This window comes from Camelus bactrianus, chromosome 2 (assembly GCF_048773025.1).
Source record: "Camelus bactrianus isolate YW-2024 breed Bactrian camel chromosome 2, ASM4877302v1, whole genome shotgun sequence".
NCBI lineage: Eukaryota > Metazoa > Chordata > Mammalia > Artiodactyla > Camelidae > Camelus > Camelus bactrianus.
The window spans coordinates 104,395,233-104,421,357 of record NC_133540.1 but is presented as its reverse complement, the minus strand read 5'-3'; the positions used below and the strand labels follow the sequence as shown (position 1 = coordinate 104,421,357).

The window sequence follows — 26,125 nt, the reverse complement described above, 5'->3', positions numbered from 1 at the left end:
TACTGTTCTGCTTAAAACTCACTTCTTTGTGCTTAAAATGTCTCTTTTTTCCCATAGATTCCACAACCACTTCTCTCTTCTGATACTTCTAATGTCTGACAGGCCTTTCTCAGTATTGTTCACCACCTTCTCTTTAACTACCTATTCCTTCAACAGCCTCAGCATGGTTCTCTTTTTCTCCAAATTTACTGATCACCCATTTAATCTCCAGTGCCTGCATTTGAGATAGAATCACCTGAAAATTACACAGGCACCTCAAATTTAACAGGTCTAAAACTGACCTTATCATCTGCTCCTTAGGGATGGGTACAGGATCTCACTCCTCCAGTATCTCAGTTAAGATAATCACCAACTGGACTCATCCTCCATATTTTTCTCCCTATTCCTTACATCCAATAGGTCAAAACGTTTGAACTAAGACACAGGATCAGATGATCACACTGGATGCCCATGAAACAGAGATCAGAGTATCAAGTTTCACTAATAATTTAAAGAAGAAAGGCATAGATGAAACAAAGAGTGGTCTGGGACATCCCACGTGGCTCCTTGACTCCTTCCTTCCCACACAGGGCATTCACTCTCTGGCCTAGAATGATCAATGAGGAATTCAAGGGAAGTTTTCTGGGGGTCCCCACACAGACAAAGATATACTAAGTTGTAAAACTTCTACATCTTATATGCCCAGAGAAATGAATAGCTCATATGGTATCCTCCAGGGATCCACACCTTATAAATTCTGTAATTACTGACTATAAGTCATCCTTTAGCCAAGATCATTTGGTAAAGATGTTCTCTAGATAAGATCTCTTCTTCCTAGAAAAATATCATTCATCTATTTACTTGGAGAGCCAGTTGACCAGAAGATTAGAGCAAGTCCCCTGCCTTCTTGTCTTTCTTCCAAAACATTCTCCTGGCGAAGGAAATGAATGACTCAACAGCCAGCTGCCAGATGCTTTAGTTCTTTCCTCCCAGAGTTCAATTGACTGTACCACCTGCACAGCACTAGAATACACCCCTTACTCCCTGTCTCCACCGGAGCACATCCGCTCACCTCCAGCCTGAACCTTGCCCGTAACCACCAGCTAATCAAGTAACTTCAGTTTCCCCAATTCCATGTCTCACTCTGCTGCCATAGTTGCTTCTTGAAAATGCATATGTAATCATGTCCTTTACTGATTTAAAATCCTTTGGCCGATCTAAGATGTACCGCACCATCTTTCCACTGCCAGCATTTCCAGATTTTCCCCCAACACCTTCCCTGAGATCCAGCCAGACCAACCTATTCTCTAATACTCCCAAGTTCTCACACTGACACCCACTGTTCAGCCCATCATTTGCAATGTCACCTTCTCTCTGATGCCTTCCCTGAACCTGCTATTCAGTTCAGGCAATAACCACCTCCTCCTTACTGCCATTGTTCTTTATAAATAATAAGTAAAATAGTCCACTTTAGAAAATCTTGACTTTGAATAAGATGCTGTGCCAAGAGTTTTATATGCATTATACCGTTTAATCCTCAGAGAACCCTCTGAAATATGTACAATTATTCTGATAACTTCACAGAAGAGGAAACAATGTTTGGGGACAATAAATGACTTGCCCAAAGTCACACAGTTATTAATTTAAAAAGTTAGGATATGTCTGTAGCCCTGGTTGACGCCAGAGCCCTCCTCCTTAAACCCAGTCATAATATGTCTCTAATCACCCAACACACAGCTTCCCTAATTAAATCAATAAACATTTGCTAAGTGACGATTTGGTGCCAGACACAGTGTGAAGCTTCACTGAGTAAGGTGTGGAAAGTAAACCTAATTTTAAAAAATCACCCCCTCTAACTAAAGAAATCGCCAGTTTTAATTTTGTTTAAAAACCCAGACTAGTACATACCACTCTTTACTACTTCAATCAAGACACAGTGTCAGACACAGTGTGAGACTTCACTCCACAGGAAAGGGAGAGCAGATCTAACGTGAAATTATCCCCTTAACTTGATTGGCAAGAAAAAAAAAATCTGCATCAAGTTTAACAGTGAATTTCTCTGGGGATTTAAAGTCAACTAGTAATTGCTGTCATTCATGAGCTTTTGTGGGATTATTTATTACACTGTACAAGCATTTCTGTTGCCTGTACTTTTTTTCCATCTTCCCTATATCTTGCACTCCCCTGACTTAAATTCACATTCCCGTGCCATGTGAAAGTTATTTGTCTGGCAAGTGGCTGGGGTAGAGCCCTCGGCTTGTATCTCACCTGTTAGGAGAGAGAGACAGCACCTTAATCAGCTTTTCCTCCTAGTTTATCTCAAGGCAATTTATGTGCTGATTCTACTGGTTCAATTTATACCGGACAACTCAACTGAGGGGCTAAAAACACCTGACACGTATCATCTCATTTATACTGAAATCATTCTTCAGATGAGAGATGAGAACATAACCTCAAAGTATTTAAGTGACTGTCATGAAATCAATAACTTAAAAGTGACAGAGGCAGAAGGCTAGCCAAGGTCCTCTGATTTTCTCCAATGTTTGCCAGAATCCATATGCACTTCAGCATTACTAGCCTACAGCTGTCTAACCATTTAGCAGATACTCATTTCTCCTAGACTCAAACATGCATATTTTGAAATCACATACTTCCACAATATCTATATTCCTCAGGTATATATATTTTTTTATCTTCCAGGCTGACATCCTACTCTTTATACTTGTTCCTCACTGATGGCTTGCACTGAAATGATGCGATTAAAATTACTAGGCTCCTTTCTATCACACACACATTAGTACATAAAAGAATTCCCATAAGAGGAGTTATGCAATGATGTCTTTGTACACTATGTATGAATACGAATATTTGCAGGCATTTCAGTAAAAAGTACTGTCTTTCAGATGTTCTTCTCAAAGTCACACGAGGCACAGGGTATGCGGGTCACATCAGACAGGCCTGCTATAAACTAGCATGACGAGGCTAGAGACCTGGAAACCAAATTTCCTGATTCCACTGAGATGGGCTTCTAGATGGATCCGTGTTGCATGAACCAGTTGTCCTCCGACAGACTTTGATTCAGAACTCAGGGGAGGCAGGGAGCGGGGCATCAGGGCACTGCAGGGGAAGGAGTCTGCAGCTGCGCTAGCAGATTCTCGGTCTGAGATCGCTGATTGTGGCAAAGGCAGCAGCCCATCAGTGGCCAGTCCTCCAGAGGGGCTGGAAGTCTTGCCTCCTGGAGTCTAATTCTTCAGTCCTTCCTATGATTCTGTGAGACATCATGTGGATCCTTAACAAATCCCTTTCAGCTTAAACTAACTAGAGAGCATATGGTTTTATGCAGCTGATAAATGTAACTTAGACTAGAGAATGTGGCTCTTGCTGTAATTAAAAAAAACTAAACTATGACACTGGTTTAATGTAGCAGGAAAGCAGTCAGGTGGTTGGACACAGGATAAAGATGTTGCAAATGAAAACACAGACAATGACCATTATGTGACGGAGACCATTTGGTCCAATTATGCTACATTGGTACCTTAGAAGGTAGATATATGCCAATGACAGCCATAGCATGAGATAAAATGTAGGAAATGTCAGAATATTCGTGTGTAGTATTGGTTTCCTGCCACTTTCCACAAAATCTTAGAAGAAAGACCCACCTAGCAAACCTTCCAGAAGAGAGAAAAGAACACAGCTTTTCTAAAGGAGGCACTCTCTTCTCCCTTTCCCCCAAAGACAAGTTGAAGGGCAATTCCACAATCTGGAAAATTATGGATTTAACAAATCCAGCTAATTCTACACCACAAACGAAAGTAGTTAAAAGTTGTAGCTACATAACTGCAAGTCATCTACCAAGGACTTAATGGGCTGTGTCAAAGGGGCACAAAGTCTCTCACCAGTCAAAGCAGAGAGGTACAACTCTTCCACACAAGGGTGGCTGCCCTGCTGACGAAGCTGGCCCCATCCTCCTAGACCACCAATTTAACAGAGGGGGAAATGAGTGATTCACAGAGCCCACAAAAGAAAGAGTCTTCAGGCCTAAAAGTGACACAACACAAGATTTTCTTTGCTCTTAATCCACTCATGAAACTGACCAAAAGTGCACTACAATTTTGAAGGAATTCTTTTGCTGAAGAAACTGAAAGACTGGCCAGCAATAGTCTTGGCTATCTAACTCTGAAGCCCAACCTGCAAACCCCTGCATCTGCAAAGTTAGCAATGAACTGCGAAATCTGTGCAGCTACAAAGAGGGTGTACTGCCCAACGCGGGCCTCAGATGTGGCTACAGAGGACAATTAACAGGAAAGAATCTCCCAGAAGGGAAAGGGAAAGAAAGGGACCATAAAGGACAATAGGCAGAACCAGGTGCTGCCAGAGAGGTTTAACAAGGAATTCACTTTGTTGCCAATAAAGGGAGTCTCTGCTGTCTGCAAGGTGGGACTTGCTGTGGACCTGAGGTGCTATGCGTTTCCCATTCTCCCCCTTTTAGAACAAAAGCCCTTTCTGTCAAATCATCCCACTCCTATTTGGCATTGTTTACTGAGTGCACTGAGGACAAATAATTTATAAATTAATATACTAACTCAAAGCTGACCGTCCCAATGGAGTCACATTCGGACCTCATACAACGTACGGTACATCACCCAAAGATGGAGGCAGGGCTGGTGAGACCTTGGGTCTCCTCTCTGTGAGGATGGCCAGGAAAATACTCATTTGCATGAGGGGCAATTTCATCAAGTTAAGCAGGAGCATCGTTGGTGATACTACTGCTGTGGTTTAATGGAAGAAGAAAGTAGACAAAGAGATAGACTGTAATGAATCTTCTTGAAAGGCTTACTCAGAATCTTTCCAATACACTTCTAATTGACAATGACTAAAGAGCCAAAAACTATATTCCCATCAGCAGTAATTAGAGAGATGAAATTTAAAACAACAATGAAATATTTTTCATCTATTTTTGCAACACTTAGAAAACAGAATTTTGCCAAGTGTTGGCAGGGAAATGGAGATGATAGAATCCTCAAGAACTGCTCTTAGAAGTGAAGAATGGAGCACTGACTTGGGAAAGCGATCCGATGGTACTTCATCAAATGAAGTCTGTGCCTCTCCAATGACCTGGTAATCTCCCCCTCACCCCGCCTTGAGGTATATTTCAAAGAATTCTCACATAGGTCAACAGTGGAGTTGGCCATGATCAGATTGAAGGCAATCTGAGTGTAGATCAACGGAGGAGAGGTTACTTAGGTAAAATGTACACCAGGAAGTAACCTGCAGCAGTCAGAAATTACCAATTAGCTTAGATGGGCGTGTGAAAATGAGATCTTAATGAAAAAATCACAAATGTGTAAATTAACAACAAGAAAAATAAAACAATATACATTTTTCAGGAATACATAAATATAAGGATACACATTAAATACATTAGAATGGTGTTTATGGGGTAAAGTGGTAAAAACTGAATGGTTTAAATTTTTTTATAATAATAAAAATAATAAATAAGCTTACTCAGACCAATGCTGATGATGTGCCATGAAGATTTGTTACTACTGCGTCTGGTTTTAAAGCTACATTTCCTACACTCTCTTACAGCTAGGGTTCCATATGTGACTCAGGTTGCACAACCAGACACTTGTGAACTGAGGAGTAAGGGGAGACTGGCAGTTTGCTGGTGACCTTACTTTCCCTGTTACAGATCACGGCAGAGGTTATGTGGCTAGACTCTGCAGCTGCATGGCAGTTGCCTAATTCTGAGCTCCCACATCACTGCAGGGCAGCACCACCTGTAGCAACCATATTTCTGTGGTGTGGATGGGAATCACTCCTGGAAGCTCAGACCTCCCGAACATCTGTGAGCTATCGACATTATACTTCAAATGTCTTTTCCATTTGGAATGATCGAGAATGGAGTCTGTTGTCTGAAAAAACACAGGGAGTTTTAAAACCAGTGCATTTCCAACTTTTCCCAGATTTGTTACTAGAGTTTGAAATGACTGCAGCACTTTGCTGGGGCTGCCATAACAAAGTACCACATACCGGATGGCTTAAACAACAGAAGTGTATTATCTCACTGTTCTGGAAGCTAGATGTTGGAGATCAAGGTGTTGGAAGGTTTAGTTCTCCCTGAGGGATGTGAGGAAGAATCCATTCCATGCTCCTCTCCTTGCATCTGTGGGTTTGCTGACGATCCGGAGCATTCCTTTGCCTGTAGATGTGTCAGCGTGAGCTCCACCTTTGTACTCACATGGTGATCTCCCAGTGTGAGTGCACATCTGTTATCTCTATGTCCAAAATTTCTCCTTTTTATAAGGACACCAGTCACACTGGATTAGGCCCACCCTAATGATCTCATTCTAAATTGATCACCTCTGTAAAGACCCTGTTTCCATATACAGTCAGATTCTGAGGTGCTAGAGGTTAGGGCATCAACATACCTTTGGGCTGGAAAGGGGCAGGGGGGACAATTTAACCCATAAAATACTGCATATACTTTAACATAAATTATAGCCATTAGTCTCTAGGATCTGGTGCTTGTACTAAAACTGTGAGGTAATTCTGTTATCCCTTTTTTTTTTTTAGTTTTACAAAATACTGGATATTACAGAGCTTCACAGTATGAATGTTAAGTACCAAATTACAATAATGATAAATATGGCTTGATAGTGTCAGCTATAAAGCAGACAGCTTGAAATAACCACTAAGTTTGCTTTACAATCCAAACACGCTAACACAGAAAGTAAAAAGTGAAATATTCTGATAGTTCTTGCATGCCTTAGAAACACATCAGTCCAGCAGAAGAAATGCAAATGATTACACAAAGCTACAGAAACTTCAATGCTGGACTTCCTAACTTATTTATTCATGGCTCCATTTACCAGCAACATGAACAATCATTTACAAGTTCCAAATCTCCTTGCTACAAAGCAAATATATATCTTTTTATTGCCACTGTCCGTGAAACAGGCTAAATCAACCCATCACAGGTCTGCTTGACTGAAATGAAAAGGAGTACCTCATAGCCATTTCAAATTCAAACTTAATCTTAATTATAGAATACTTCTCAAAGGTAACCGGGAAAAGTCTCTAATTTTGACTTTAGAATTTCTTCGTGGAGAACAGGAAACCTCAACAAATGTTTCATTAATATCGATATACTAACACATTCTCTTTAAGAAATGACAGTCCAACACACTAAAATAAGAACAAATATCCTATTTTTACTCATCACAGATTACTTTAAACATATTAGTTATAGAGTAATATGTAAAAGTTCATAGAGGTAAGATAAAAAAGAACAATTTCCACCATTTTCTACATGAAAAATGAAGCCCAGTAAAGTGAAGTTAGCACAAAATAAAACAAATCTGCATACTAATGAAGGTTAAGACTACAGCCCAAAGACTTCTACTGCCAAATCTTTCTTTTTTACTCTAAGTCAGGATCAACATCAGAAAGACCCATCCTTAATTTAGGAATTTACATTAGGGGTTTGGGATTAACAGATACACATTACTATATATAAAACAGATAAACAACAAGGACCTACTGCATAGCACAGGAAGCTATATTCAATTTCTTGTAATAACATATAATGGAAAAGAATCTGAAAGATATAAGTATGTATGTACATGTATAACTGAATCACTTTGTTGTACACTTGAAACTAACATTGTAAACTACACTTCAATAAAAACAAAATTTTTAATGCAATAAAAAAAATAATAAGAGCCAAATAAAGGACTCATCCCAAAAATCACTGTATAAGATTACACCAATAATTTCTAATCACCACACCTACTTCCTCCTGTGACTCACTATAAAGTAAGTTGTCACTGTAGCAACTTCTCCGTATCAAAAACAGAAGTCACTTTAGAATTATATGAATGAGTCCTTACCCTCCACCTGCAAAGAAATGCAGCTTCCGCCAACCAAAGGAAAAGAGGTCAAAACATTGGAGAATTACTTCTGAATGGCTGCCAGCATCTCCCTTAGAGCTCCGTGCTTTCTTCAAATATCTGGATTTCTAGTAACTAGAAACCTTATATTCAAAATGTGTACAGTGCTTTCAAAAGGAGCTGATTGAGTCGAAAACTAACAGTTTTCCTAAAATTATAGAGATCTGTATTTGAATTATAGAGATCTGTATTTGAATCTAGCCTGAAACTTGGCCAAATGCCCAAACTCTAAGCAATGTTCGAGCCCCCGGCCCTGCGACAATTTGTTCTCTTGCATAAAACTGCTGAAAATTAAAGCTAAAAGCTTTGATCAGAAATACAGATATAAAATGTGATTAAGAGGTGCTCTGCCTAAATTCACCCCATAGTTTGAAAAAAAAAAAACCACTGAATACTAGTATTACTGTTAATTGTGTCAAAATTGACCAAGGTAGAGCATGAGACATGGAAGGAAGCATTTTTCCCCTAAACAATAAAGAACAAACTAGAATAAACTTATTTTAATAATGTTACAATTAACTTTATACTTAGAAGGTCAATATTTTTTTTTTAATTTCACTAATGATAACGGGACATTTTCAGAGCAATTCTGAATAGGTATTACTATCAATTTCCTCAAAAAGAAGAATTTCGGTACTATGAATTAATAATGGAGAGAAATGGAATTAAATAGAGCTGTATTTGGAGGATCTTAAGTTAATAAATGACACTAGTTGACATATATTGAGCATTTAATTTGTACCTGTTTGATAGTCTTCTGAGTGTTTTACATGGATTAATTCATTTAATCCTCATAATAAAACTATGAGATGAATATTATTGTCTCCCTCACTTTCTCTTCTAGGAGATTAAATTATCTTTCCAAGGTCTCAAAGCTAGAGCTGGAATTTGTCAAGGAATCTGACTAAAAAGTATAAAACCATTCAAAGTGTGTAAGCTCTTTGCTTGTTAGGAGTGAGGACCAGGAGATTTTGGTTTCATCTCTTTCTAAACACAGTACTCCTCTCCCTAGTTTCCTTGTACCAGAAATTAGAGAACATGTCTATTTATACAAGGTGAAGAGAAATGGCAATATATTATGGATTGGATTCTATCTATGCCCAAGGGTTTTGTTATTAACTAGTGCAAGAAACGGAAGTAACACAACTGAATGGTTGAATCACTCACTATTCTGGTGACCTGAAATCAACACTATATATTTATTTTATTCTTTTGTTGCATTCAACTCTTTTCCCCAGTATATAAGTAGGATTTAATAGGAGAATGGGTACAGTAGGTAAATATAACATTCCAAATTTAACTGCTGAACGAACATTGAACTAAGTTAAACAGGTGAATAAACACTGAACTAACAGGCACCCTGTTAGGTATCATACAGCTATGTGTGGTTAGTGCCAGAAAAGTTGATTTGCTTTCATTAACTACCCTGACACAAGGTTAAGGAAGTAAAACTGATACTGTAATATTAATCATAAAATAGCAATACCTCAACGGTTTTTCAAGATATCTTTTAAAAACTGAGTAGAGATAACAATATAGAGTTTACTGGATCCTCACCTCTGCAGACACCTACTAGCATAAACAAATACTTCCTGAACTCACATTACACCACAATAGGGCCTGATCACATCTGGTGGCAGCAGGCACTTCACATTGTAAGATTTTTGAAAGGCAAGTACTCAACAATGTGGTCGTGGGTAGGCTGCAGCTCAGGGTATAACATCTTTCATACGTTAAAAAAAAAAAAAAAGTCACCTAATTCTTTGTTCCCTTATAATTTCTATCCTACCACTCATTTAAGTACAAATACATAATCGTGTGTGTCTGTGTGTGCATCTCTGTATGTTTATAATCCTAACAACTTCACGTATAACATTATTTTAATCTGTCTCACATTTTAGTTAACATTTCACTGATTTTCATTCTTTATATAGATGTCCGTTCAACATCATCTCATGTCATTACTCTGCCTCTTGTTAACACGCCAAGTAATGCCTCTCTAACATAACTCACTATTATATAAAGCTTACTGTGATCACCTTAAATGTAGGGTCTCTTTTCATTCACACTTGCATGTCTTGTACAAAGCTATAGCCCAAGAATAGGTTCAATAGGTGCAATATAAATTGAAGTAAAAATAAATCTCAATTCAGCAACTATTTTGATAGAAACTCCAATATCTCTGGTTCACTTGTTAATCTGCACTTTCCTTCAAAATAAAGAAATATTTACTGAGTTCTTAATGTGGTACTAGCCACTGCACTGGGGACTGAGAATACAAAAGTGAGACTTGGTGCCAACTCTCAGGGAAAAAGTAGGCCAGTGTGGAAAGCCAACATGAAAAGAGATAGTTCTACGATCCAGCAATCCCACTCTGGATATACACCTAAAGGAAACAAAGACAAGGACATCTAAATGACATCTGCACTCCATGTTTATTGCAGCATTATACACAATAGCCAAGAAAAAGAAACAACCTAAGTGCCGCCTCAACAAATGAATGACTAAAGAGAGTGCAGTGTATACATACAATGGACTATTATTCAGTCATAATGAAGAAGAAAATCCTGCCGTTTGCAAGAAGACAGATGGACCTTGAGGCATTATGCTAGGTAGAAAGAAAAAAAGTCAGACAGAACAAGACAAATACTATATAATATAATTTATATGTGGAATCCAAAAACACCAAGCTCATAGAAACAGAGTAGAATGGTAGTTACCAGGGGCTGAAGAGGGGCGGAGGAAAGGAGGAGATGCTGGTCAAAGGGTACAAACTTCCATATGAATAGTTCTGGGGATCTAACCCACAGCATTGTGATTACAGTTTAAAACATGGTACTATACTGCACTACACTGTACTTGAAAGTTGCTTAAAGAGTAGATCTTAAATGTTCTCACCACGGAAAAAAGACATTGTAATTATGTGAGAAATGGAAGTGTTAGCTAACACTACAGTGGTAATCAAATTGCAATATATAAGTGTATCAAATCAACACATCGTTAACTTACAAAATGTTATATGTCAATTATTTCTCAATAAAGCTAGGGGAAAAAATAGGGATATAACAAGACAGAAAAAAAAGAAGAGATTCAGTTACATATTGTAGGAAATGCAATGAGGGCCCTATGCATAGTGTGCTCTGAAGAGACAGGTAAGTGCGGAGGTTAAATGCAGAGGATTCGACAGCAAGAGGTCAGTATGACATGACTATGATCCCAGTGGGCACATTAAAAAACCAGTGAATTAAGAAATAAACTTGTAAGCAGTGTAAGCTCAGAATAAAACACTTCATAAAGTACAAAATACAACTAAACTTACAGGATAATTAGGTTTCATGAAACTCTCGCAAAAATGAATGACAAGAAGTGTTCAGACCGAAGGCACAGGGCACCTAGATTCAAGTCTGCAGCTGGAGGTCTGTTACCCTGAGAACTTATAAAGGAGTTAACTCACCTATCGGAGTGACTTTGAAATCCTGTAAATAAAGTTAGTCTCATCTTTAGGTAAGTCCTTAAAAATCTCTTTTGGTGTAGCCTCCCACAACTAAAAGAATGAACTCCATTAAAGAAGCCACCAGCCCTGTCTTGCAGGATTGTGGCTGCTCAGAGCTGACAATACCCTGCAGTTAATTCAAAAGAGGCTTTAAAAATAATATCCGTAATTAAATATAGATTGAAGGGTTACCTAAAACATTACTTTCCAAGTTCTTCAAATTTATAGATGTACTTCCACAACACTCTAAGGCTTTAAAAACAGCAAAAGCTAATCCCAATACTAAGAAGGTATTTGATACTTTTTCAGCCTAATTATAGCAAGTATATAATTTAAAAGCATTAACCAAGATTTAGGACCAATAGACTATATATAATTAACAAAACTGATTTCAGCTAAAACCCCCTCTTCATTTTGTCACCTTCTAAGAACATATAAAAATGTGTTCTATTACACGGGGTAAAATGAACTTTCCGCAGAAGACTAGCTTAGCACTGTTTAACTTTGTCAGTCTATCAAACCTATAGATATTTCTTGTTCCCCTAAAAGAAAAATAAATTGAATCAAATGATTTTATTTTCTTTAATTTTAAAAATACCCATGAACATAGCAGCCTTAGTCAATGAAAGTTAACTCTTTCATCAAGTAAAGACACCAAACATACACAGCTGACTCTACAACAAGGTGGGGGTTAGGGGCCACTGACCTCTGCTCCATGGAAAATCTGGTTATAACTTTATAGTTGGCCTTTGTATTGGAGGTTCTGCAACTTCTGATTCAACCAACCGCAATACATATTATCTGGGAAAAAAAATCTGCTTATAGGTGGACCCTCGCAGTTCAAGCCCAGGTTGTTCAAGGATCAGCTTCATTTACTATATTCTTATGGAAATTTAACATAGATTAAGAAATATTAAGTTCATTCATATACAGCTCACACCACCAATTTTTGCTTGTAGAGCTAAGTAAAGTACTTCAGTAGACACTGAAGTATATTTGCAAATTGATTGTATGAAACAGGCATTATTTTTAAATATTTCAGAGTAAGGGCTTGGGAATAAGACAGAACTATTCAAATTCCAGCTCAGCCCCATACCAGCTCTGTGACCTGAGGATGTTGCCTAACCTCTCCAAATCAGAGTTTTCTAACTAAAGTAGCAGGGAACTAATGCTAAGCTAAAGGAATGCTAGAGAAGTAAACAAAGCAATGCTATAAAACATTTATCACAAAATTAGGTACGTAGTAAATGTTTTTTTTTTTATTACACATACTATATTTTGAAAAAAAAATCACTCTTTTCTAAGCTTGCAGGGAGAAAGTTCAACAGCAATATTTACTTACAATAACATCTGTGGCAAGTCATGTATTATACTTTAAGATGTCAATAAAAAATTCAATGTCTTGGGGAAAATGTGACTAAATGTATAACTGCTTTAAATGTATACAACAAAACACAACAAAGATGACATGCAGACCATCGACATAGTATCACCATAATGCTAAAAAAGTATGCTTGTCATCTTCATATGCTTAGAACAAAGATTAGGAGGAAATGAGTCAAGATTTTATTAGCAGTTACTGGTGATGATTTTCCTTTAATTTCACATTTTTCTTATAAAATTCCTAAAACTGCATATATTAGCTTCATTATCAAAAAGGGTGGCTTCTGAATGACAAGTTGACAATCATTTTCACATTTTAAACTATCTGACCCAATAACATATCAATAGGATAGACAATCATTAGTGCTAATTTTGTAAATATTATACATCTTTCTTCCCAAAGAGATTTCTTTTTCTTTTTAAGTAAGGCATACTCCCACACTCACACACACACATGCACACACATTGTGAGTTCTAGCAGTCTAAGCTACAAAAGAGAAAGAACTTCGCCAAATAAAACTTGTAGTGCCATTCAGTCTTTTAGCTTCATTATGTGCTTAAGGATTGACCACATGAAGCTGTAGAAAGGCTGTCAGGGACACTATTTAAAAGATCAAGTTTAGAGACAGTACTAGGCCAGGTATAAAAGTTTAATGCCCTTGAACAGCAACCAATGCCATGGCATAGCCTCCAAACCTTTGGCCTCCAAGGTTTTTGTCATTTTGTTTGCTTTATTATTGCAATTATTTGCATGAAATAAGAATCCCAGTGTTTTAGAAAGTTGTCTACTCCCTGTTGATTCAAACGTTATTCAGCTATGTGTTTGCAGAAGAAATTTCCCCATGATAATTATAAAAATAACTAGCAAGTCTCCAGGAGGATAAGAGTCAACTTAAAAAAAAAAAAAAAAAAAAAAACCAAGGTTCTTTTCCATAAATCAGTGTTTGGTGATAAAAGTAGAAGTATTTTTAGACTAGAAAACAATATATCATTTTAAAGACATGCATCTAAATAGAATGATCGTTTTAAAGATGCTTCTTAGGAAGTTTTTAATGCAACAGGCCTGCTAACATAGGACTGAATAGTTGTCTGAAAGTTTTCAACTCAACTAGCGTTCTCCAACCCAACACGGTGAAATAAATCAGAATAAATCTGAAAGAGTGGATATAAAAATCCATTAAGACAAAGTAGAATTCACAGCCCAGTTCAGTAATAGTATTAATTCCTAGATCTGGCACTCTCATACATCACAACAAAAAAGGATACACCAATTTAAGGAATATCAAGTGTGTCCTGGAGAAATGCATACTTTCACACTATATATTATTCAAGCAACACATAGAATGCAAAACTCAAAGCACTATAAAAGAAGAGCAATGAATCAGTACTAGTTTTCTGTGAACACAGATTATGAGAAATATATATATATATATATATAAATGCCCATTTTAATTATGGGTAGTGTACGTGTCACATTCCAAGCAGATATCTACTGTCTATGTAATATAATGCCAACATAAAATGCCCTTCTTGTCTCCTAGATATTGCTAAAAACAGCCACAATTGCACTTCACAGACACCCCACAAAAAAAAAAAAAAAAAACCAGAAAGCACAATAAATCACTCTGTTTTCCTTCAAGAAAGGATAATCCATCTTCAGGATTAGAAGAGTAACACGGAACTTACTAGTACTAGTATATGTTGCAGAGTCTAAAACTCTTGATAAAACAATGAGTTATGACTGATAATAGATACATACATCCATGTAGCCAAATGGAGCTGGTATGAAATCGTTAATAGCCTGCATATAACCTTCAGTGTTAGAACCCAATTTGGATACAAGCACTTAAGGAAATCTGAATCTAGCTCAGTGTTTGTCAGAAAACTGCCACAGTTTCATGTCCTAATGGAGAGGATTAAAACACTTCTTGGCCCTAGATTAGAAAAAGGTTCTGTTGGAGTCAATCCAAAAGAATTGACTAGAGTGTGACTGGCAAACCCGGGTGACTGAAAAATACAAGTTTGGGGAAAGAATTTGGTTATTAAATTGGTTGTTTCAAACTTCTGAAAGTTTATTATGTAATCATTTAATTGCAAAATATTTTCAAATTAACTTTACAACCAAATCAACTATACTTACTAGAAAACAAAATTTAAATGTAATGCTGACAAGAAAAATAGTCTTTATTACTTAACAATTTTAACAGTTAACATTTTTTAAGCTTTTGTTATAGGTTAAGCACTGGTCTTAGCACTTTACATGTATTATCAAATTCTAAAAAATTTGTACTAAATAACCTCCATTGCACGGGTGAGGAAACTGAAACACAGAACAAGTAAATAATTTAACCAAGATCACACATTTGACAAATAGCAGTGTCTGGTATTACTCAACCATTTGCCACTCTCCTCCCATCTATATAGAAATTCAGTGGCAAAGAAGGGGAGGGGGGAAGAGTGAGGAGCTGAAATTGATGTTTAAGTATATAAATTCCAATTCTATAGTTTTCAGAGCAGTTTCAAACTACTAAGGCTACATGTAGCCTGAATTGTAAAAGATGTTAACATAACTAATCCATTTTATACATTAAATATTTGTTGAAAGAACTGCGTCAACAGGGAAATAAAAGATAATAAGTCCTTCTCTGTATCTAAATCAGCGGACAAACAAGTTCATCCAATAATTTTGTTTTTATCAATAATATCGATAGTCTTTTTAAATAGAGACTGCCAAACAAGATAATTACACTCTGTATACTAAACATTATCACCTACACTAAATAGGCTGGGAATACAAATATTTTATAGTGCATTTTCATTTGCCAAAATTAAAAGGAATCCCATCCGAAATAATTTGTGAAAATATGCTGCAAGCTATACAAAACATAAAATAAATGTATGCATAACAGTGTTCAAAGTAAACTTTATATCACAAATGGAAGATGGCAACTACGTTTGGTTGGTCGTTGACTGGAATACCACTTCAAAAGAACCACACAGGATAATCAGTGAAGATGGCTATGAGTTGCTCCCTTAAATTTCTGGGACTTTTATGAATGAATCTCAGAGCTCATTAGTTATGTGAGTAGCAAGTGGTTATTCATAATATAAATATTTTATTTTGTTTACAGTTCTAGTTCCACAAGTGAAATATCCTGGATTTCAAATAGCTCTCAAATTATCTTATGAGTTAAATTAGCTGAGTTTCCAACTTGAGTATACTACCTTATGAGCATTTTTTCATAATTTAGAGACAATTTGTCTTATCTCTTTATAATCAAAGTAATGAACATTTTCAAGTCGACAAGTTTCTAGGGGACAAAGAAAGACCAAAACTATGAAAGACTCCAAATGCAAGAACCTTAACTGCAGAACACTTATGCTTATATCTTCTCTGACAAAAATCACTAACTACACAAAAAAGTCAAAAGTTCATTTCATCTCATCTTCTGAAATGCCTGGAAATATATCCATGTTAAAATGACATAAATGTTTAAGATCTAAAGTGTTAATAAAGGTTCTTTCCTTTAGGTGGCTTTTCTGACTATCGATTTGACTATTGATCCTTTTACTGTGTAACAAACACTTTCATATAATTAAGGCAATTAGATTTTTATTGAAATGTAGTTGATTTACAATATTGTGTTAGTTTCAGCAAAGCGATTCAGTTATGTATACATATATGTTTTTCAGATTACTTTGCCTTATAGGTTATTACAAGATACTGTATATACAAGATATTGTGCTATAAAATAAATTCTTTTATCCTATCTTATGTATAGTAGTTTGTATCTGTTAATCCTATACTCTTAATGTGTCCCTCCCTGCCTGCCTTTCCCTTTTGGTGATCATAAGGCTGTTTTCTATGTCTATTCAGTCTGTTTCTGTTTTGTATGTAAATTAATTTGTATTATTTTTTAGATTCCACATATAAGTGATACCATATAATATTTGTCTTTCTCTAAGACAGTTAGATTTATATCTACCACTTCAATGGACCCTTTCTTTGCTTCTCTGTTGAAATGGTTTTCTCAGGAAATCTAGCACTATTAAAAAAGACAATCCAAGTGTGCTGTGTTTTGTCACCCTACCTCCAAGGTTACTAGAATATATGAACGATGGGCAACTTCCAATCAAGCTTGGATCTGTGCAGAGAGGTCCTTTGCACTTCCCTAGTCAAAATAAAGTGCAAACAAATTGCCTGGATCCCAAACAGTGACTGAATTACCAAAGAAATACAATTAAATCTGGGCTTATTTGTATCATAGGCTGTCAATACTGAGCTCTCTAACACTACAGGCAAGTTTAAAATCTCGTGTCTTGACAAAGAAAAACGTTTGCCAAATTATGTTCCTGCAGCCATCCCAGATGGCTTTTCATTTGTGCAAATAGCTTTCGAGTTGTGGCCCTCCCCATTTATAAACATCACTGAGAACTGTGCCTGTCCGGGTTCCCCATCCTCCAAGCCCTAGTGATGTTCCGTGGAGTTCTTGTACTTGATCCACAAGCCCCCCTCCTGAAGCGCACTACAAAAGCATCATGCCAGGTGCTTTCCAAATCCTCTCCCTCGTTCTCATTTCATAAAATCACTGCATTCATTCCCCCGGGGAAGTGAACTCCATCCACCTTCCACACTTGAGATGCCCAGAAAGGAAACACAATCACACACGCACACACAGATACACACGCACGCGCGCGCGCACACACACCATATCCCTTCCTAATCTCCAACTCGGACAGCAGCACTCAGACAACCAGTCTCTAGTTCCCTCCACCTTCTGCAGTCCAAAACGCCTATCAGTTACAGGTGACAACTGGCACAGGAGAAACTGGAGGTTTCTATGGGTCGATGGAGACCTCTTTCCCACAAGCAGTTCTCACGGCCCCCGGAGGGGCTTTGGAGGCACAGTCGCCAGTTCTCTGGTTACCCTCTTCCGAAACTACCCGTAACAGGATGCTCCTGCGCCAACCCGCACCACCAGGAGGCAATCCTGGTGGTGCGCGGCGATACCTGATGCCAACCTGCCCTCTGGAGGGACACCACTGGGGCCCATAAAAGTTGACCCCCAGGAGTCCTGCGGAGTCAGCGAGGAGGAGGACCTCTGCCCCCAGCCTCTTGCTTGCGTCTCTTCGCCGCCCTCCTTCGCTATAGTAGAAAGGAGCCCAACAGCTCCAAGAGCTGGGCGGGGGCGAGAGGACAAGATTAATAGAGTTAAGAAAGAGGGCTGCGTGGGGACTGCGTTCTCCTGAGTTGGAGAAGAGAGGAGTCTAAAGGGAGATAGCAAGGGGCGAAACCATAAATTTTGTCTGCTGGGAGAAGGAAGGCGCGCAAGGACCGCAGACGGGCTCGAGCCCGCCGCGGGTCGCGGAGGCGGCGGGGAGAACCGGGAAAAGCGGTGACCGCGAACTTACGGAAGAAGATGTACTCGGTGTAGCTGCTCCAGATCTTGTCGTCGCGGTACTGATGGATGAAGGCGGCGGTGCCCGAGGAGTTACACGCCACCATGTGGAAGCCGGCCTCGGACAGGCGATCGAACGCCTGCTCCAAGTAGGTGAACTTGAGGTAGAAGCGGGACGTGTACTTCTCTGGCGGCCGGTCAGGGTCGCGGCTCTCGTTGAGCGTGTCCCCGAAAACCTCCTTGGCCAGCGCGATGCGTCCGCACACCATGATGCGCGCCACACGCCGGAACTTGGCGTCCGCCTGGTTGTCTCGCACCGTGGTGTAGGAGCCGCGGTAGCCGAGCGTGAGGAAGCCCGAGCGCTTGTCCGGCGCGCCGCCGCCGCCGCCGCCGTGCGCTCCGGGGCCCGAGGGCGCGGCGGCCGCCGCCCCGCGCAGAAGCAGCGCGTCGCTGCTGCCCTGCGAGACGTTGTCCTCCAGGTCGCTCTGGCAGCCCTCGTCGTTGAGCGAGTTCTGCTTGGTGACCTTGGGCGACAGCAGCTTGACCAGGTCTGTGAGCTGGAAGTACTCGGCCTCGCGCAGGAGCCGCTCCTTCTCGGGGAAGTGCTCCGGCAGCGCCAGCTGCTTGTCCCGCAGGTAATCCAGCACGTACCTGAAGAGGAAGCCGTCCCGGTCGATGAAGAAGCGCGCCCGGCTGTCCCTGGGCAGCTCGCCCCGGCGTCGGGCGCCGCCCCGGGGGCTGGAGGGCGAGAACATACTGGCCAGAGTGCTGTCCGGGACGCTGAGCAGCGTCGAGTGCTTGGTCACATAGACCTGGCCTCCCACGTTCAGCTCCACCACCTCGGGGAAGGGCGAGGGCGCGCAGGGCCCGGAGGCGGCGGCTGCCGACGCGCCGGGCGAGCTGGACGAGGAGACCATCTCGCTAATGGGTAGGATGGTGCTGCCGCCGCTGCCCGTGTCCTTCAAAGCCATGGTCCCCCTGCTGCCGGCCAAATGACCCTGGAGAGCAGCACTTTCTCCTTCCCGAAACCCGCGCCCGACACCCCCGGCGGCCCCCGGCCTCAGCATGCGCCTGATGCGCCCTCGGGCCGGGCGGCACGTTCCTCCGGCCGGGGCGGCCCGGTTCAGGGCTCGGGGCAGCGGCGGCGGCGCCCGGGCTCCATCGAGGGAGCGCTGCGCGGGAGAGGAGCTCTGCGGGGCTCCGCGGTGGCGGCGGAGGCGCGAGGAAGAGCTGCCGCTCCTCTGGGGCGACGGCGGGGAAGTGTGAGAGAGACTTGCGAGAGGCTCTTAGGCTGCCGCTCGGCTCTCCACGGGGAGGGCGGGAGGAGGGGCCGGAGCAAAGAAAACTCGCCGCCCCAGTAGCTGGCGAGCGCGGCGCGAGCCCCGAGCGCGGACGGTGGCGCTAACTACTCCTCGCGGCTGGGGAGGCAGCACTGACGTCAAGCCCCAGACTGGGACCCGAGCCACAGCTGTCATTTAAAGAGATAGGCGCCAGCCTCTGGCCGCGGGGCTCCGACGCTAGGGGGCGGGGCCGAGGGCCGAGCCTGGAGGTGATGCTACTTGACAGCGAGCCTGGAGAAGCGGGCAGGGAACCAAAAACAAAACAGAAAAAAGGACAGCATCTTTTCTTCATTCATTTCATTCCTCCTTCCGTCCGTCCATCCATCCCTTCCTCTCTCATTCTGTTCGCTCTGTAAAACTATTTTTTTTACGCTTGCATTAAATTGGGAAGTGGGGTGAAGGTATGGATTATAATAAAAATGCTAGGCTCCTAATCTGAAATTACTACAAATGTTGGCGTGAGAGCAGTGATTGCCAAAAGACTACGTGGGGGGAGCTCTCTTGTAGTGGTTTTGTAAGTTTTTGAAGTGAGGAGTGAAATGCCCCAACCTCTGTTACATTCAGATGTCATAACTTCGTATTTAACTGCATGCGCTACATATAGTTGAAGAATTTCTAAAACTGAAATATGATATCAGTTCACAAAACTAACAAAGGATTGTATGTAATGTAACTGTTTTCTCCTTTCATCTGTTCAGTACTTGACTCATAGTAAATGCTTAGTAAATGTTTCGGGAGGAAGGGACAAATCCAGGGAGGAAACTTACTCCACTTGTTCCTAATTTCTGATCCTCATCGGTCCCTTCATTAATCTCTCCATTTCCCTTTCAACTCCATAGGGCAAGAGAAGGGGCTTATGTCTTCTAACCCCAAGAGTCCAGTAACAAAGGAAAATTATATGAATTTAAGCTCACTTTAATTTCCATTTGTACACAGCACAGGTACAGTCGTAAGATAAGCATTATTTGTGATAAAGAGTGAGGAGAGAAATGCAAATGAGAAATCTTCCTTCTTGTGGCTATTCATCCTGAGGCATCCTTTTGTGTTCAGAAACATAAAGAATGATTGCTTTATAAAGTACAAACGTGAAAAGAGTATACTGTGGCACAAGTAGTTTGCTTGAAAAATTATCATAGTATTATAGATGAACTTTACCCATAAAATAATAAAAATAATATAAAATAATTTACAGATTTTAATGTCTTGAAAATTTGAATCACTACTTAAGATTCCTTCTCTTTGAATCCACCACAGAAAAGTACTGAATTTGAGATAACATAACCTAAAAGTTTTTATAAATAATTAATAAATTATTTTAAGCATTACAGACTAAATTTAATTCATTGATCCTTATAAACCACATCCCCAGAAAATGCTCTATCAGTTTTGAAGTTAGATTACCTGAGACTGAGAGAACCTAATGGACCAATGAAAGAAAATAATACATACATTTAAAACTGGGTCTGTATTATGTGTCTTTATGCAATCCTCTTATGCAAGCCTATTGCCTCCCCCCAAATTTACACACTGATCTAATTAAGAAGTAGAATTGATTTTAGCCTTCTTCACTTAAAAGTTAACATCAGAAAGCATCTGGAATTTGAAATAATGGTTCCTGAAAAATTAGTTAGTTAATTAATTAATTAATTGTTCCTGGAAAATGAATTAATAGAAGCTTTATAACCTTTATAGATGAATAAATAAGCCTCAAACTACTACTAATGAAGTCCATTTATCAAGAGGTAAGTGTCCCTAATGATAGGTATGTTATAGACCATAGAATCATAATGAAGTGGATATATAATATATATGCATATGTATATATGAATACGAGGTCTCAAATATAATCAGGTTGAAATCCATTTTAATTTTTTAATTACATAAAATATGGTCATAAGATGAAATGGCCTAAAATGTGTACTCTAGATGAATCATCTTAGAATTTCTTAATGAATTGCACTGTGATGTATTATTTTTTAAATAATTCTTTTGACAATGATTGAACAGTTTTCCTTAATCTCTTCCATCTCCATAATTCTCTTACTCTTACCGTCTCCCCCAATTATACCCTCCCACCAAACTCCAAACTGAACAAATTGCAGGTCCACAAAGTCTTTACCGATCAGTCTGTCTTTCGGCTAGGCATGCCTTTCCTTTTCCACCAGTTTCCTAATCCTTTCCCCCTGTTTAATGCTTCCCCAAGATTTCAGCTTAAATAGCACTTCCTCTAGAAAGCTTTCAGATTTTTACCAAGTCATGTGTTCCCACAGTACCCTATGCTTACACAAGGGCAGGGTTTATCACACTGATGTGTCACTGTTTCCCATCAGATTGTAAGTACGGCATACAACCACATGCACTATTCTATCCCCAGCATTGTGCCTAGCCTGTTAAGAGATGGTTTCTATTTGTTGAATGTTCACTGCAAAAGAATATGTTCCTACCATGAGTGGATGACATGGCATCAGCTCTGTGCTAGACCCTGGGCTATGTGATGAGATTGCAGACATGAATAAGACTTAGTTCTTCACAATTAAAATCCAGAAAAGTAAGAACAGAATTTGATTAAAACAAACTCAGATCTAAAGGAGAAGGAAAAGCAAGAAAGAGACATTCTCGGAGCAAGCATTTTGGTGAACTAAGGAATCAACACCAAATACTATCGTTAGGACCATCTTGCTCTAAGCCACAGACACCATTAGTGTTGCCTAGGCCAATTTGATCTCAAAGATGGGGTCCTTAAGATCTTGTATTGCAGTGCACAGACAAGACACCAGACTTCTCTGACTACAGACTACACCAGAGCACCTCACATTCCCAGAACTTTTAAAATAACACAATCAAAACTGTGTTTCTAAAAGCACAGCAAACTAACCAAAAAGGATAATCAGAGTCAAGATGATAATAATTTGTCATTTAAAATAACAAATTAACTATTTCTTTACTAAGTGGAGAGTTATACCTAAAGGCAGGAGATGTATCTTCTTTGATAGAAGAGGAAGAACACAGAAGGTAACAATGAGATTTAAAGTCAGGTAGAACTGGATTAAAAATGGACCTTTGTCTCTACCTGGCTTTGTAATTTGAGCAAGTTACTTAACTGCTCTGACCTGAGTTTCCTTATGGGTACAGTGGAACTAATAAAGACCAGAGACTTCTCACTGTGATGATGTGTCCAGTAACATAGCCATTCAAGTTTGATGGAGTTCACTGTGTTTATTATGTCTGTTTCACACCATTGTTCTGAGGGATGAGAGCAGAGCCACACCCTTACTAGACATACCTGAGATCCCAAAGCAGATAACTGACTACAGTAGCTCTGTCTTTCTTCCAATTGTCTCACCCCATGGCCTGCAATAACACGGCCCCTCCATCCTGAACCTCCCCACACCACCTGCAATGTGTCCTTCCCTGTCTTTAGCCATTGCTGTTCCTCTCTTGTTATACTTCATCGTCCTCAACGTTGGCATCATTGCATTGATTGAACTTACCTTGGTCCTGTTCTGTTCTTTTCTTTTTTTCAATTTTGTCCAGTCTTTTTACTGTGATCTAATTATCCCTTTTAGCTTGTTTGTATAGAAGGCCAAATGCACTTCTAACTTTCAGGAACCCATCTGGTATCTGTTTATCTTGTTCAAGGGAATTGAAAGTTTTACAGGAAAAAAAAAAAACAAACAACAATTCAACAAAACAACAACAACAACAAAAAAGCCATCAAGTACTTGTAATTCTAAGCAAAAAGCCTGAGATTCTTTCCTGTACCAAGAGCTTTGAAGTTTTTAGAGCAGTGGTGTCCTATAAAAATATGTGAACCACATATCTAATTTTAAATGTTCTAGTAACCACATTAAAAAAGGAAAAATAAAATAGGTGAAATTATTTTAATAATATCATTTATTTAGCCCAATATATCCAAAATATTATCATTTCAATACATACTCATACAAAATATATTAATAACATGATTTTTTTTCCATCCTTAGGCTTCAAAATATGGTGTGTATTTTACACATATAGCACATCTCATTTTGGACCAGCCATATTTCATGTGCTCAGTAGCCACGTGTGGTGGCTAGTGGCTGCTGTGTTGTTCAGCAGAGCTCTAGAGCATTTGTGACTCTAATATATCTACCTATTCTGAGGATTAGGTAAGACAGCATGTCTTTTAAAAGATTTTATGACAGGACTTGTAATGAGAGGAATCTCACATTCAACCCTTGATTAGAATCATTAACACATGGAATGGGGATCATGGAGCACCTCTCAGGACGAAAAAAGAGGAAAAGTTCTAAAAAGAAGAAAGAAATAATAGATATCCTATCATTGGCAGAGTTGTGGTTTCCGCTTGACACCCATCACACCCCCATAAAGGTGAGATATGGGCAAGCTTTGCTACACACATCATTCTTGTGAGAAGCAGGCCAACCCAAGGGCCTATGGCCCCTGTAAGGTAAGAAATAAAAGGTCTGCTGCCAGAGCAGGGTCACCCTTGGTAGGAACAAGATAATATATAGGACAGGAAGGAGCATCATCAAATGCAACAACTGCTGTAGAACCTGGGGAAAGCTAGAAAGCAGAGTATAAAAGCTAGCTCACTGCAAAATCGCACCTATCAGTTTTGAGAATTTCAATGATGCTATGAAGTGATAAACTTTGCAAATGAACTATTCAGGGAACCTAGACTATCAGTGTTTGATGCATTTGTTTTGGAGCATATTTCAGCAATTTAGATATCTTAATATAAAGTCATATGAGCCCTTGTTCTATATTATAAATTATAGAAGGACTATTAAAGGTTAGGGTGACAGGTGGTAAAATTCTATTAAATTAATACCCAAAGAAATTAATGAAATGACCAATAGATTATGATTCAGCATATCTAAGCACTCAATATAATGCTTGGCAAATAAAAAGTGCTCAGTAGATATTTATGAAAAATATCACTTGTAAGCCATTTTCATAGTAACATATCATGTAAAGGTCATGTTTTTGGCCGTGGCTATGTAACTTAATATATAGTATGTGCATGGGATGTATGTGTTGGGGGTAGTTTAGCAACAGATGACCTAGTATTTCATCTTGCCCAACTGGCTGCCTCCCTGAAACGCTGCTTAGCTCCTCAAAGCTTGGGGGCAGGGGCAAGGCAACATAATTCCCCATAACCTTAGGACATTCTGGATAAAAATTTTTGGCTGAACAGTGGGGCTAATATTTGGATCCAAGATGGAATCTAAGACCCAACAAATAACATAAACCAGGAGCCTAAAACCAATTATACATATAATATATATATATATTACATGCATAATATAAAATATATCAATTCTGTGCTGCAATTTAAAAAAAAAAAAGGTTTCACTGATTGGAAGAAGATTCTAAAACAGAGTAATGTTCATTCTGATGTCAGATTTTCCCTTGCAAATGCCCCCAAATTACAAACTTTCCTTAAATTATTACTATAACCAACAGACCAGTAACTGATGAGTTTGACTCCATTATTAAAATAAACTAATCATAGCAGGAATTCAGTCATTTCCTACACTTCTAAACATTCTGTCCTACCTCCTAGGTTGGTCAAGAGGATTATTTAAATAATGACTGTAAGGCACTTGATGCTTCTCAAGCTACTATGGAACAAAAATATTTTAAATTCCTTACTTCTCCCATGATGCTTGTCTCCAATGGGAACACAAGGTGAGTTGGATTTGTGAAATTAATCTTTCAATCTAAAGAACTCAGTCAGTAAAATGCTTGATAACTATCTTAAATCTAAAAAGAAGCAATTAAAAAGTTTAAAATAAATGCCCTCAGGTAATCTACTATTAAAAATTATAAATGTAGTGTGTGGATGGGAATGCTGATAGTTTGATATACTATATATAGTATTATTTTTAAGTGGGGGAGGGTATAGCTCAGTGGTAGAGTGCATGCCTAGCACACACGAGGTCCTGGGTTCAATCCTCAGCACCTCCATTAAATAAACAAACAAACCTAATCCCCCCCCTTAAAAAGTAGAAAAAAAAAAAACATAGTATGTATTTATTTACTAGAAAACTGCTTCTCTCCTCATTGAGATTTTTTTTTTTTTTAAGCATAACTAAAGATACATCAAATGACTAAAGTCCATGATAGGGGTGGCTGAGCCTGGGACAGTATCTTCACCAAAATGCCAAGTTTATAAAAACTGTCAAAAATTGGCAATTTCATATGATTCAACTTAATAGCTTTCAATAACAAGGACAGTGAATCTAGCACCTTATCACTAAAAGCTTAAATATTTAGAAATGCATAATTCATAACTTGAGTTTGAAACATGCAAATGTAAGTGTGCTGGATCTGTATAATTTTTCAGAAAAAAAGTTCTGTCTACCACTTTACTCTTGGTTCCCTCAGCACATAAATATAGCTGTACAAAAGACAGTTTGTTTATATTTGGCTTCTAAGTGTTCTGAATTATCCTTCGCATGTGTCTGTTTAGTATCTCCACCTGGGTAACAAACTTTGCAAACAGAGACTCTCCTCCAGTTATTTTATTTCCAGTTCAGTGTTCTGCATACAGGAAGCTTAAAACCATTGTAG

At 39.2% G+C, this 26,125-nt stretch overlaps 1 protein-coding gene across 1 annotated transcript in view; it reads right to left on the bottom strand.

Moving 5' to 3' along the window:
• The window catches only part of KCTD8 (potassium channel tetramerization domain containing 8), a 233,409-nt gene extending 212,528 nt beyond the window's left edge, over positions 1-20,881 (bottom strand). Inside the window, exon 1 of the mRNA XM_074348511.1 lies at positions 18,220-20,881. Coding sequence (XP_074204612.1) covers positions 18,220-19,273 — 1,054 coding nt within the window. The 5' untranslated portion in view covers positions 19,274-20,881. The remainder of the gene's footprint in view (positions 1-18,219) is intronic.
• Positions 20,882-26,125: the final 5,244 nt, after the last annotated feature.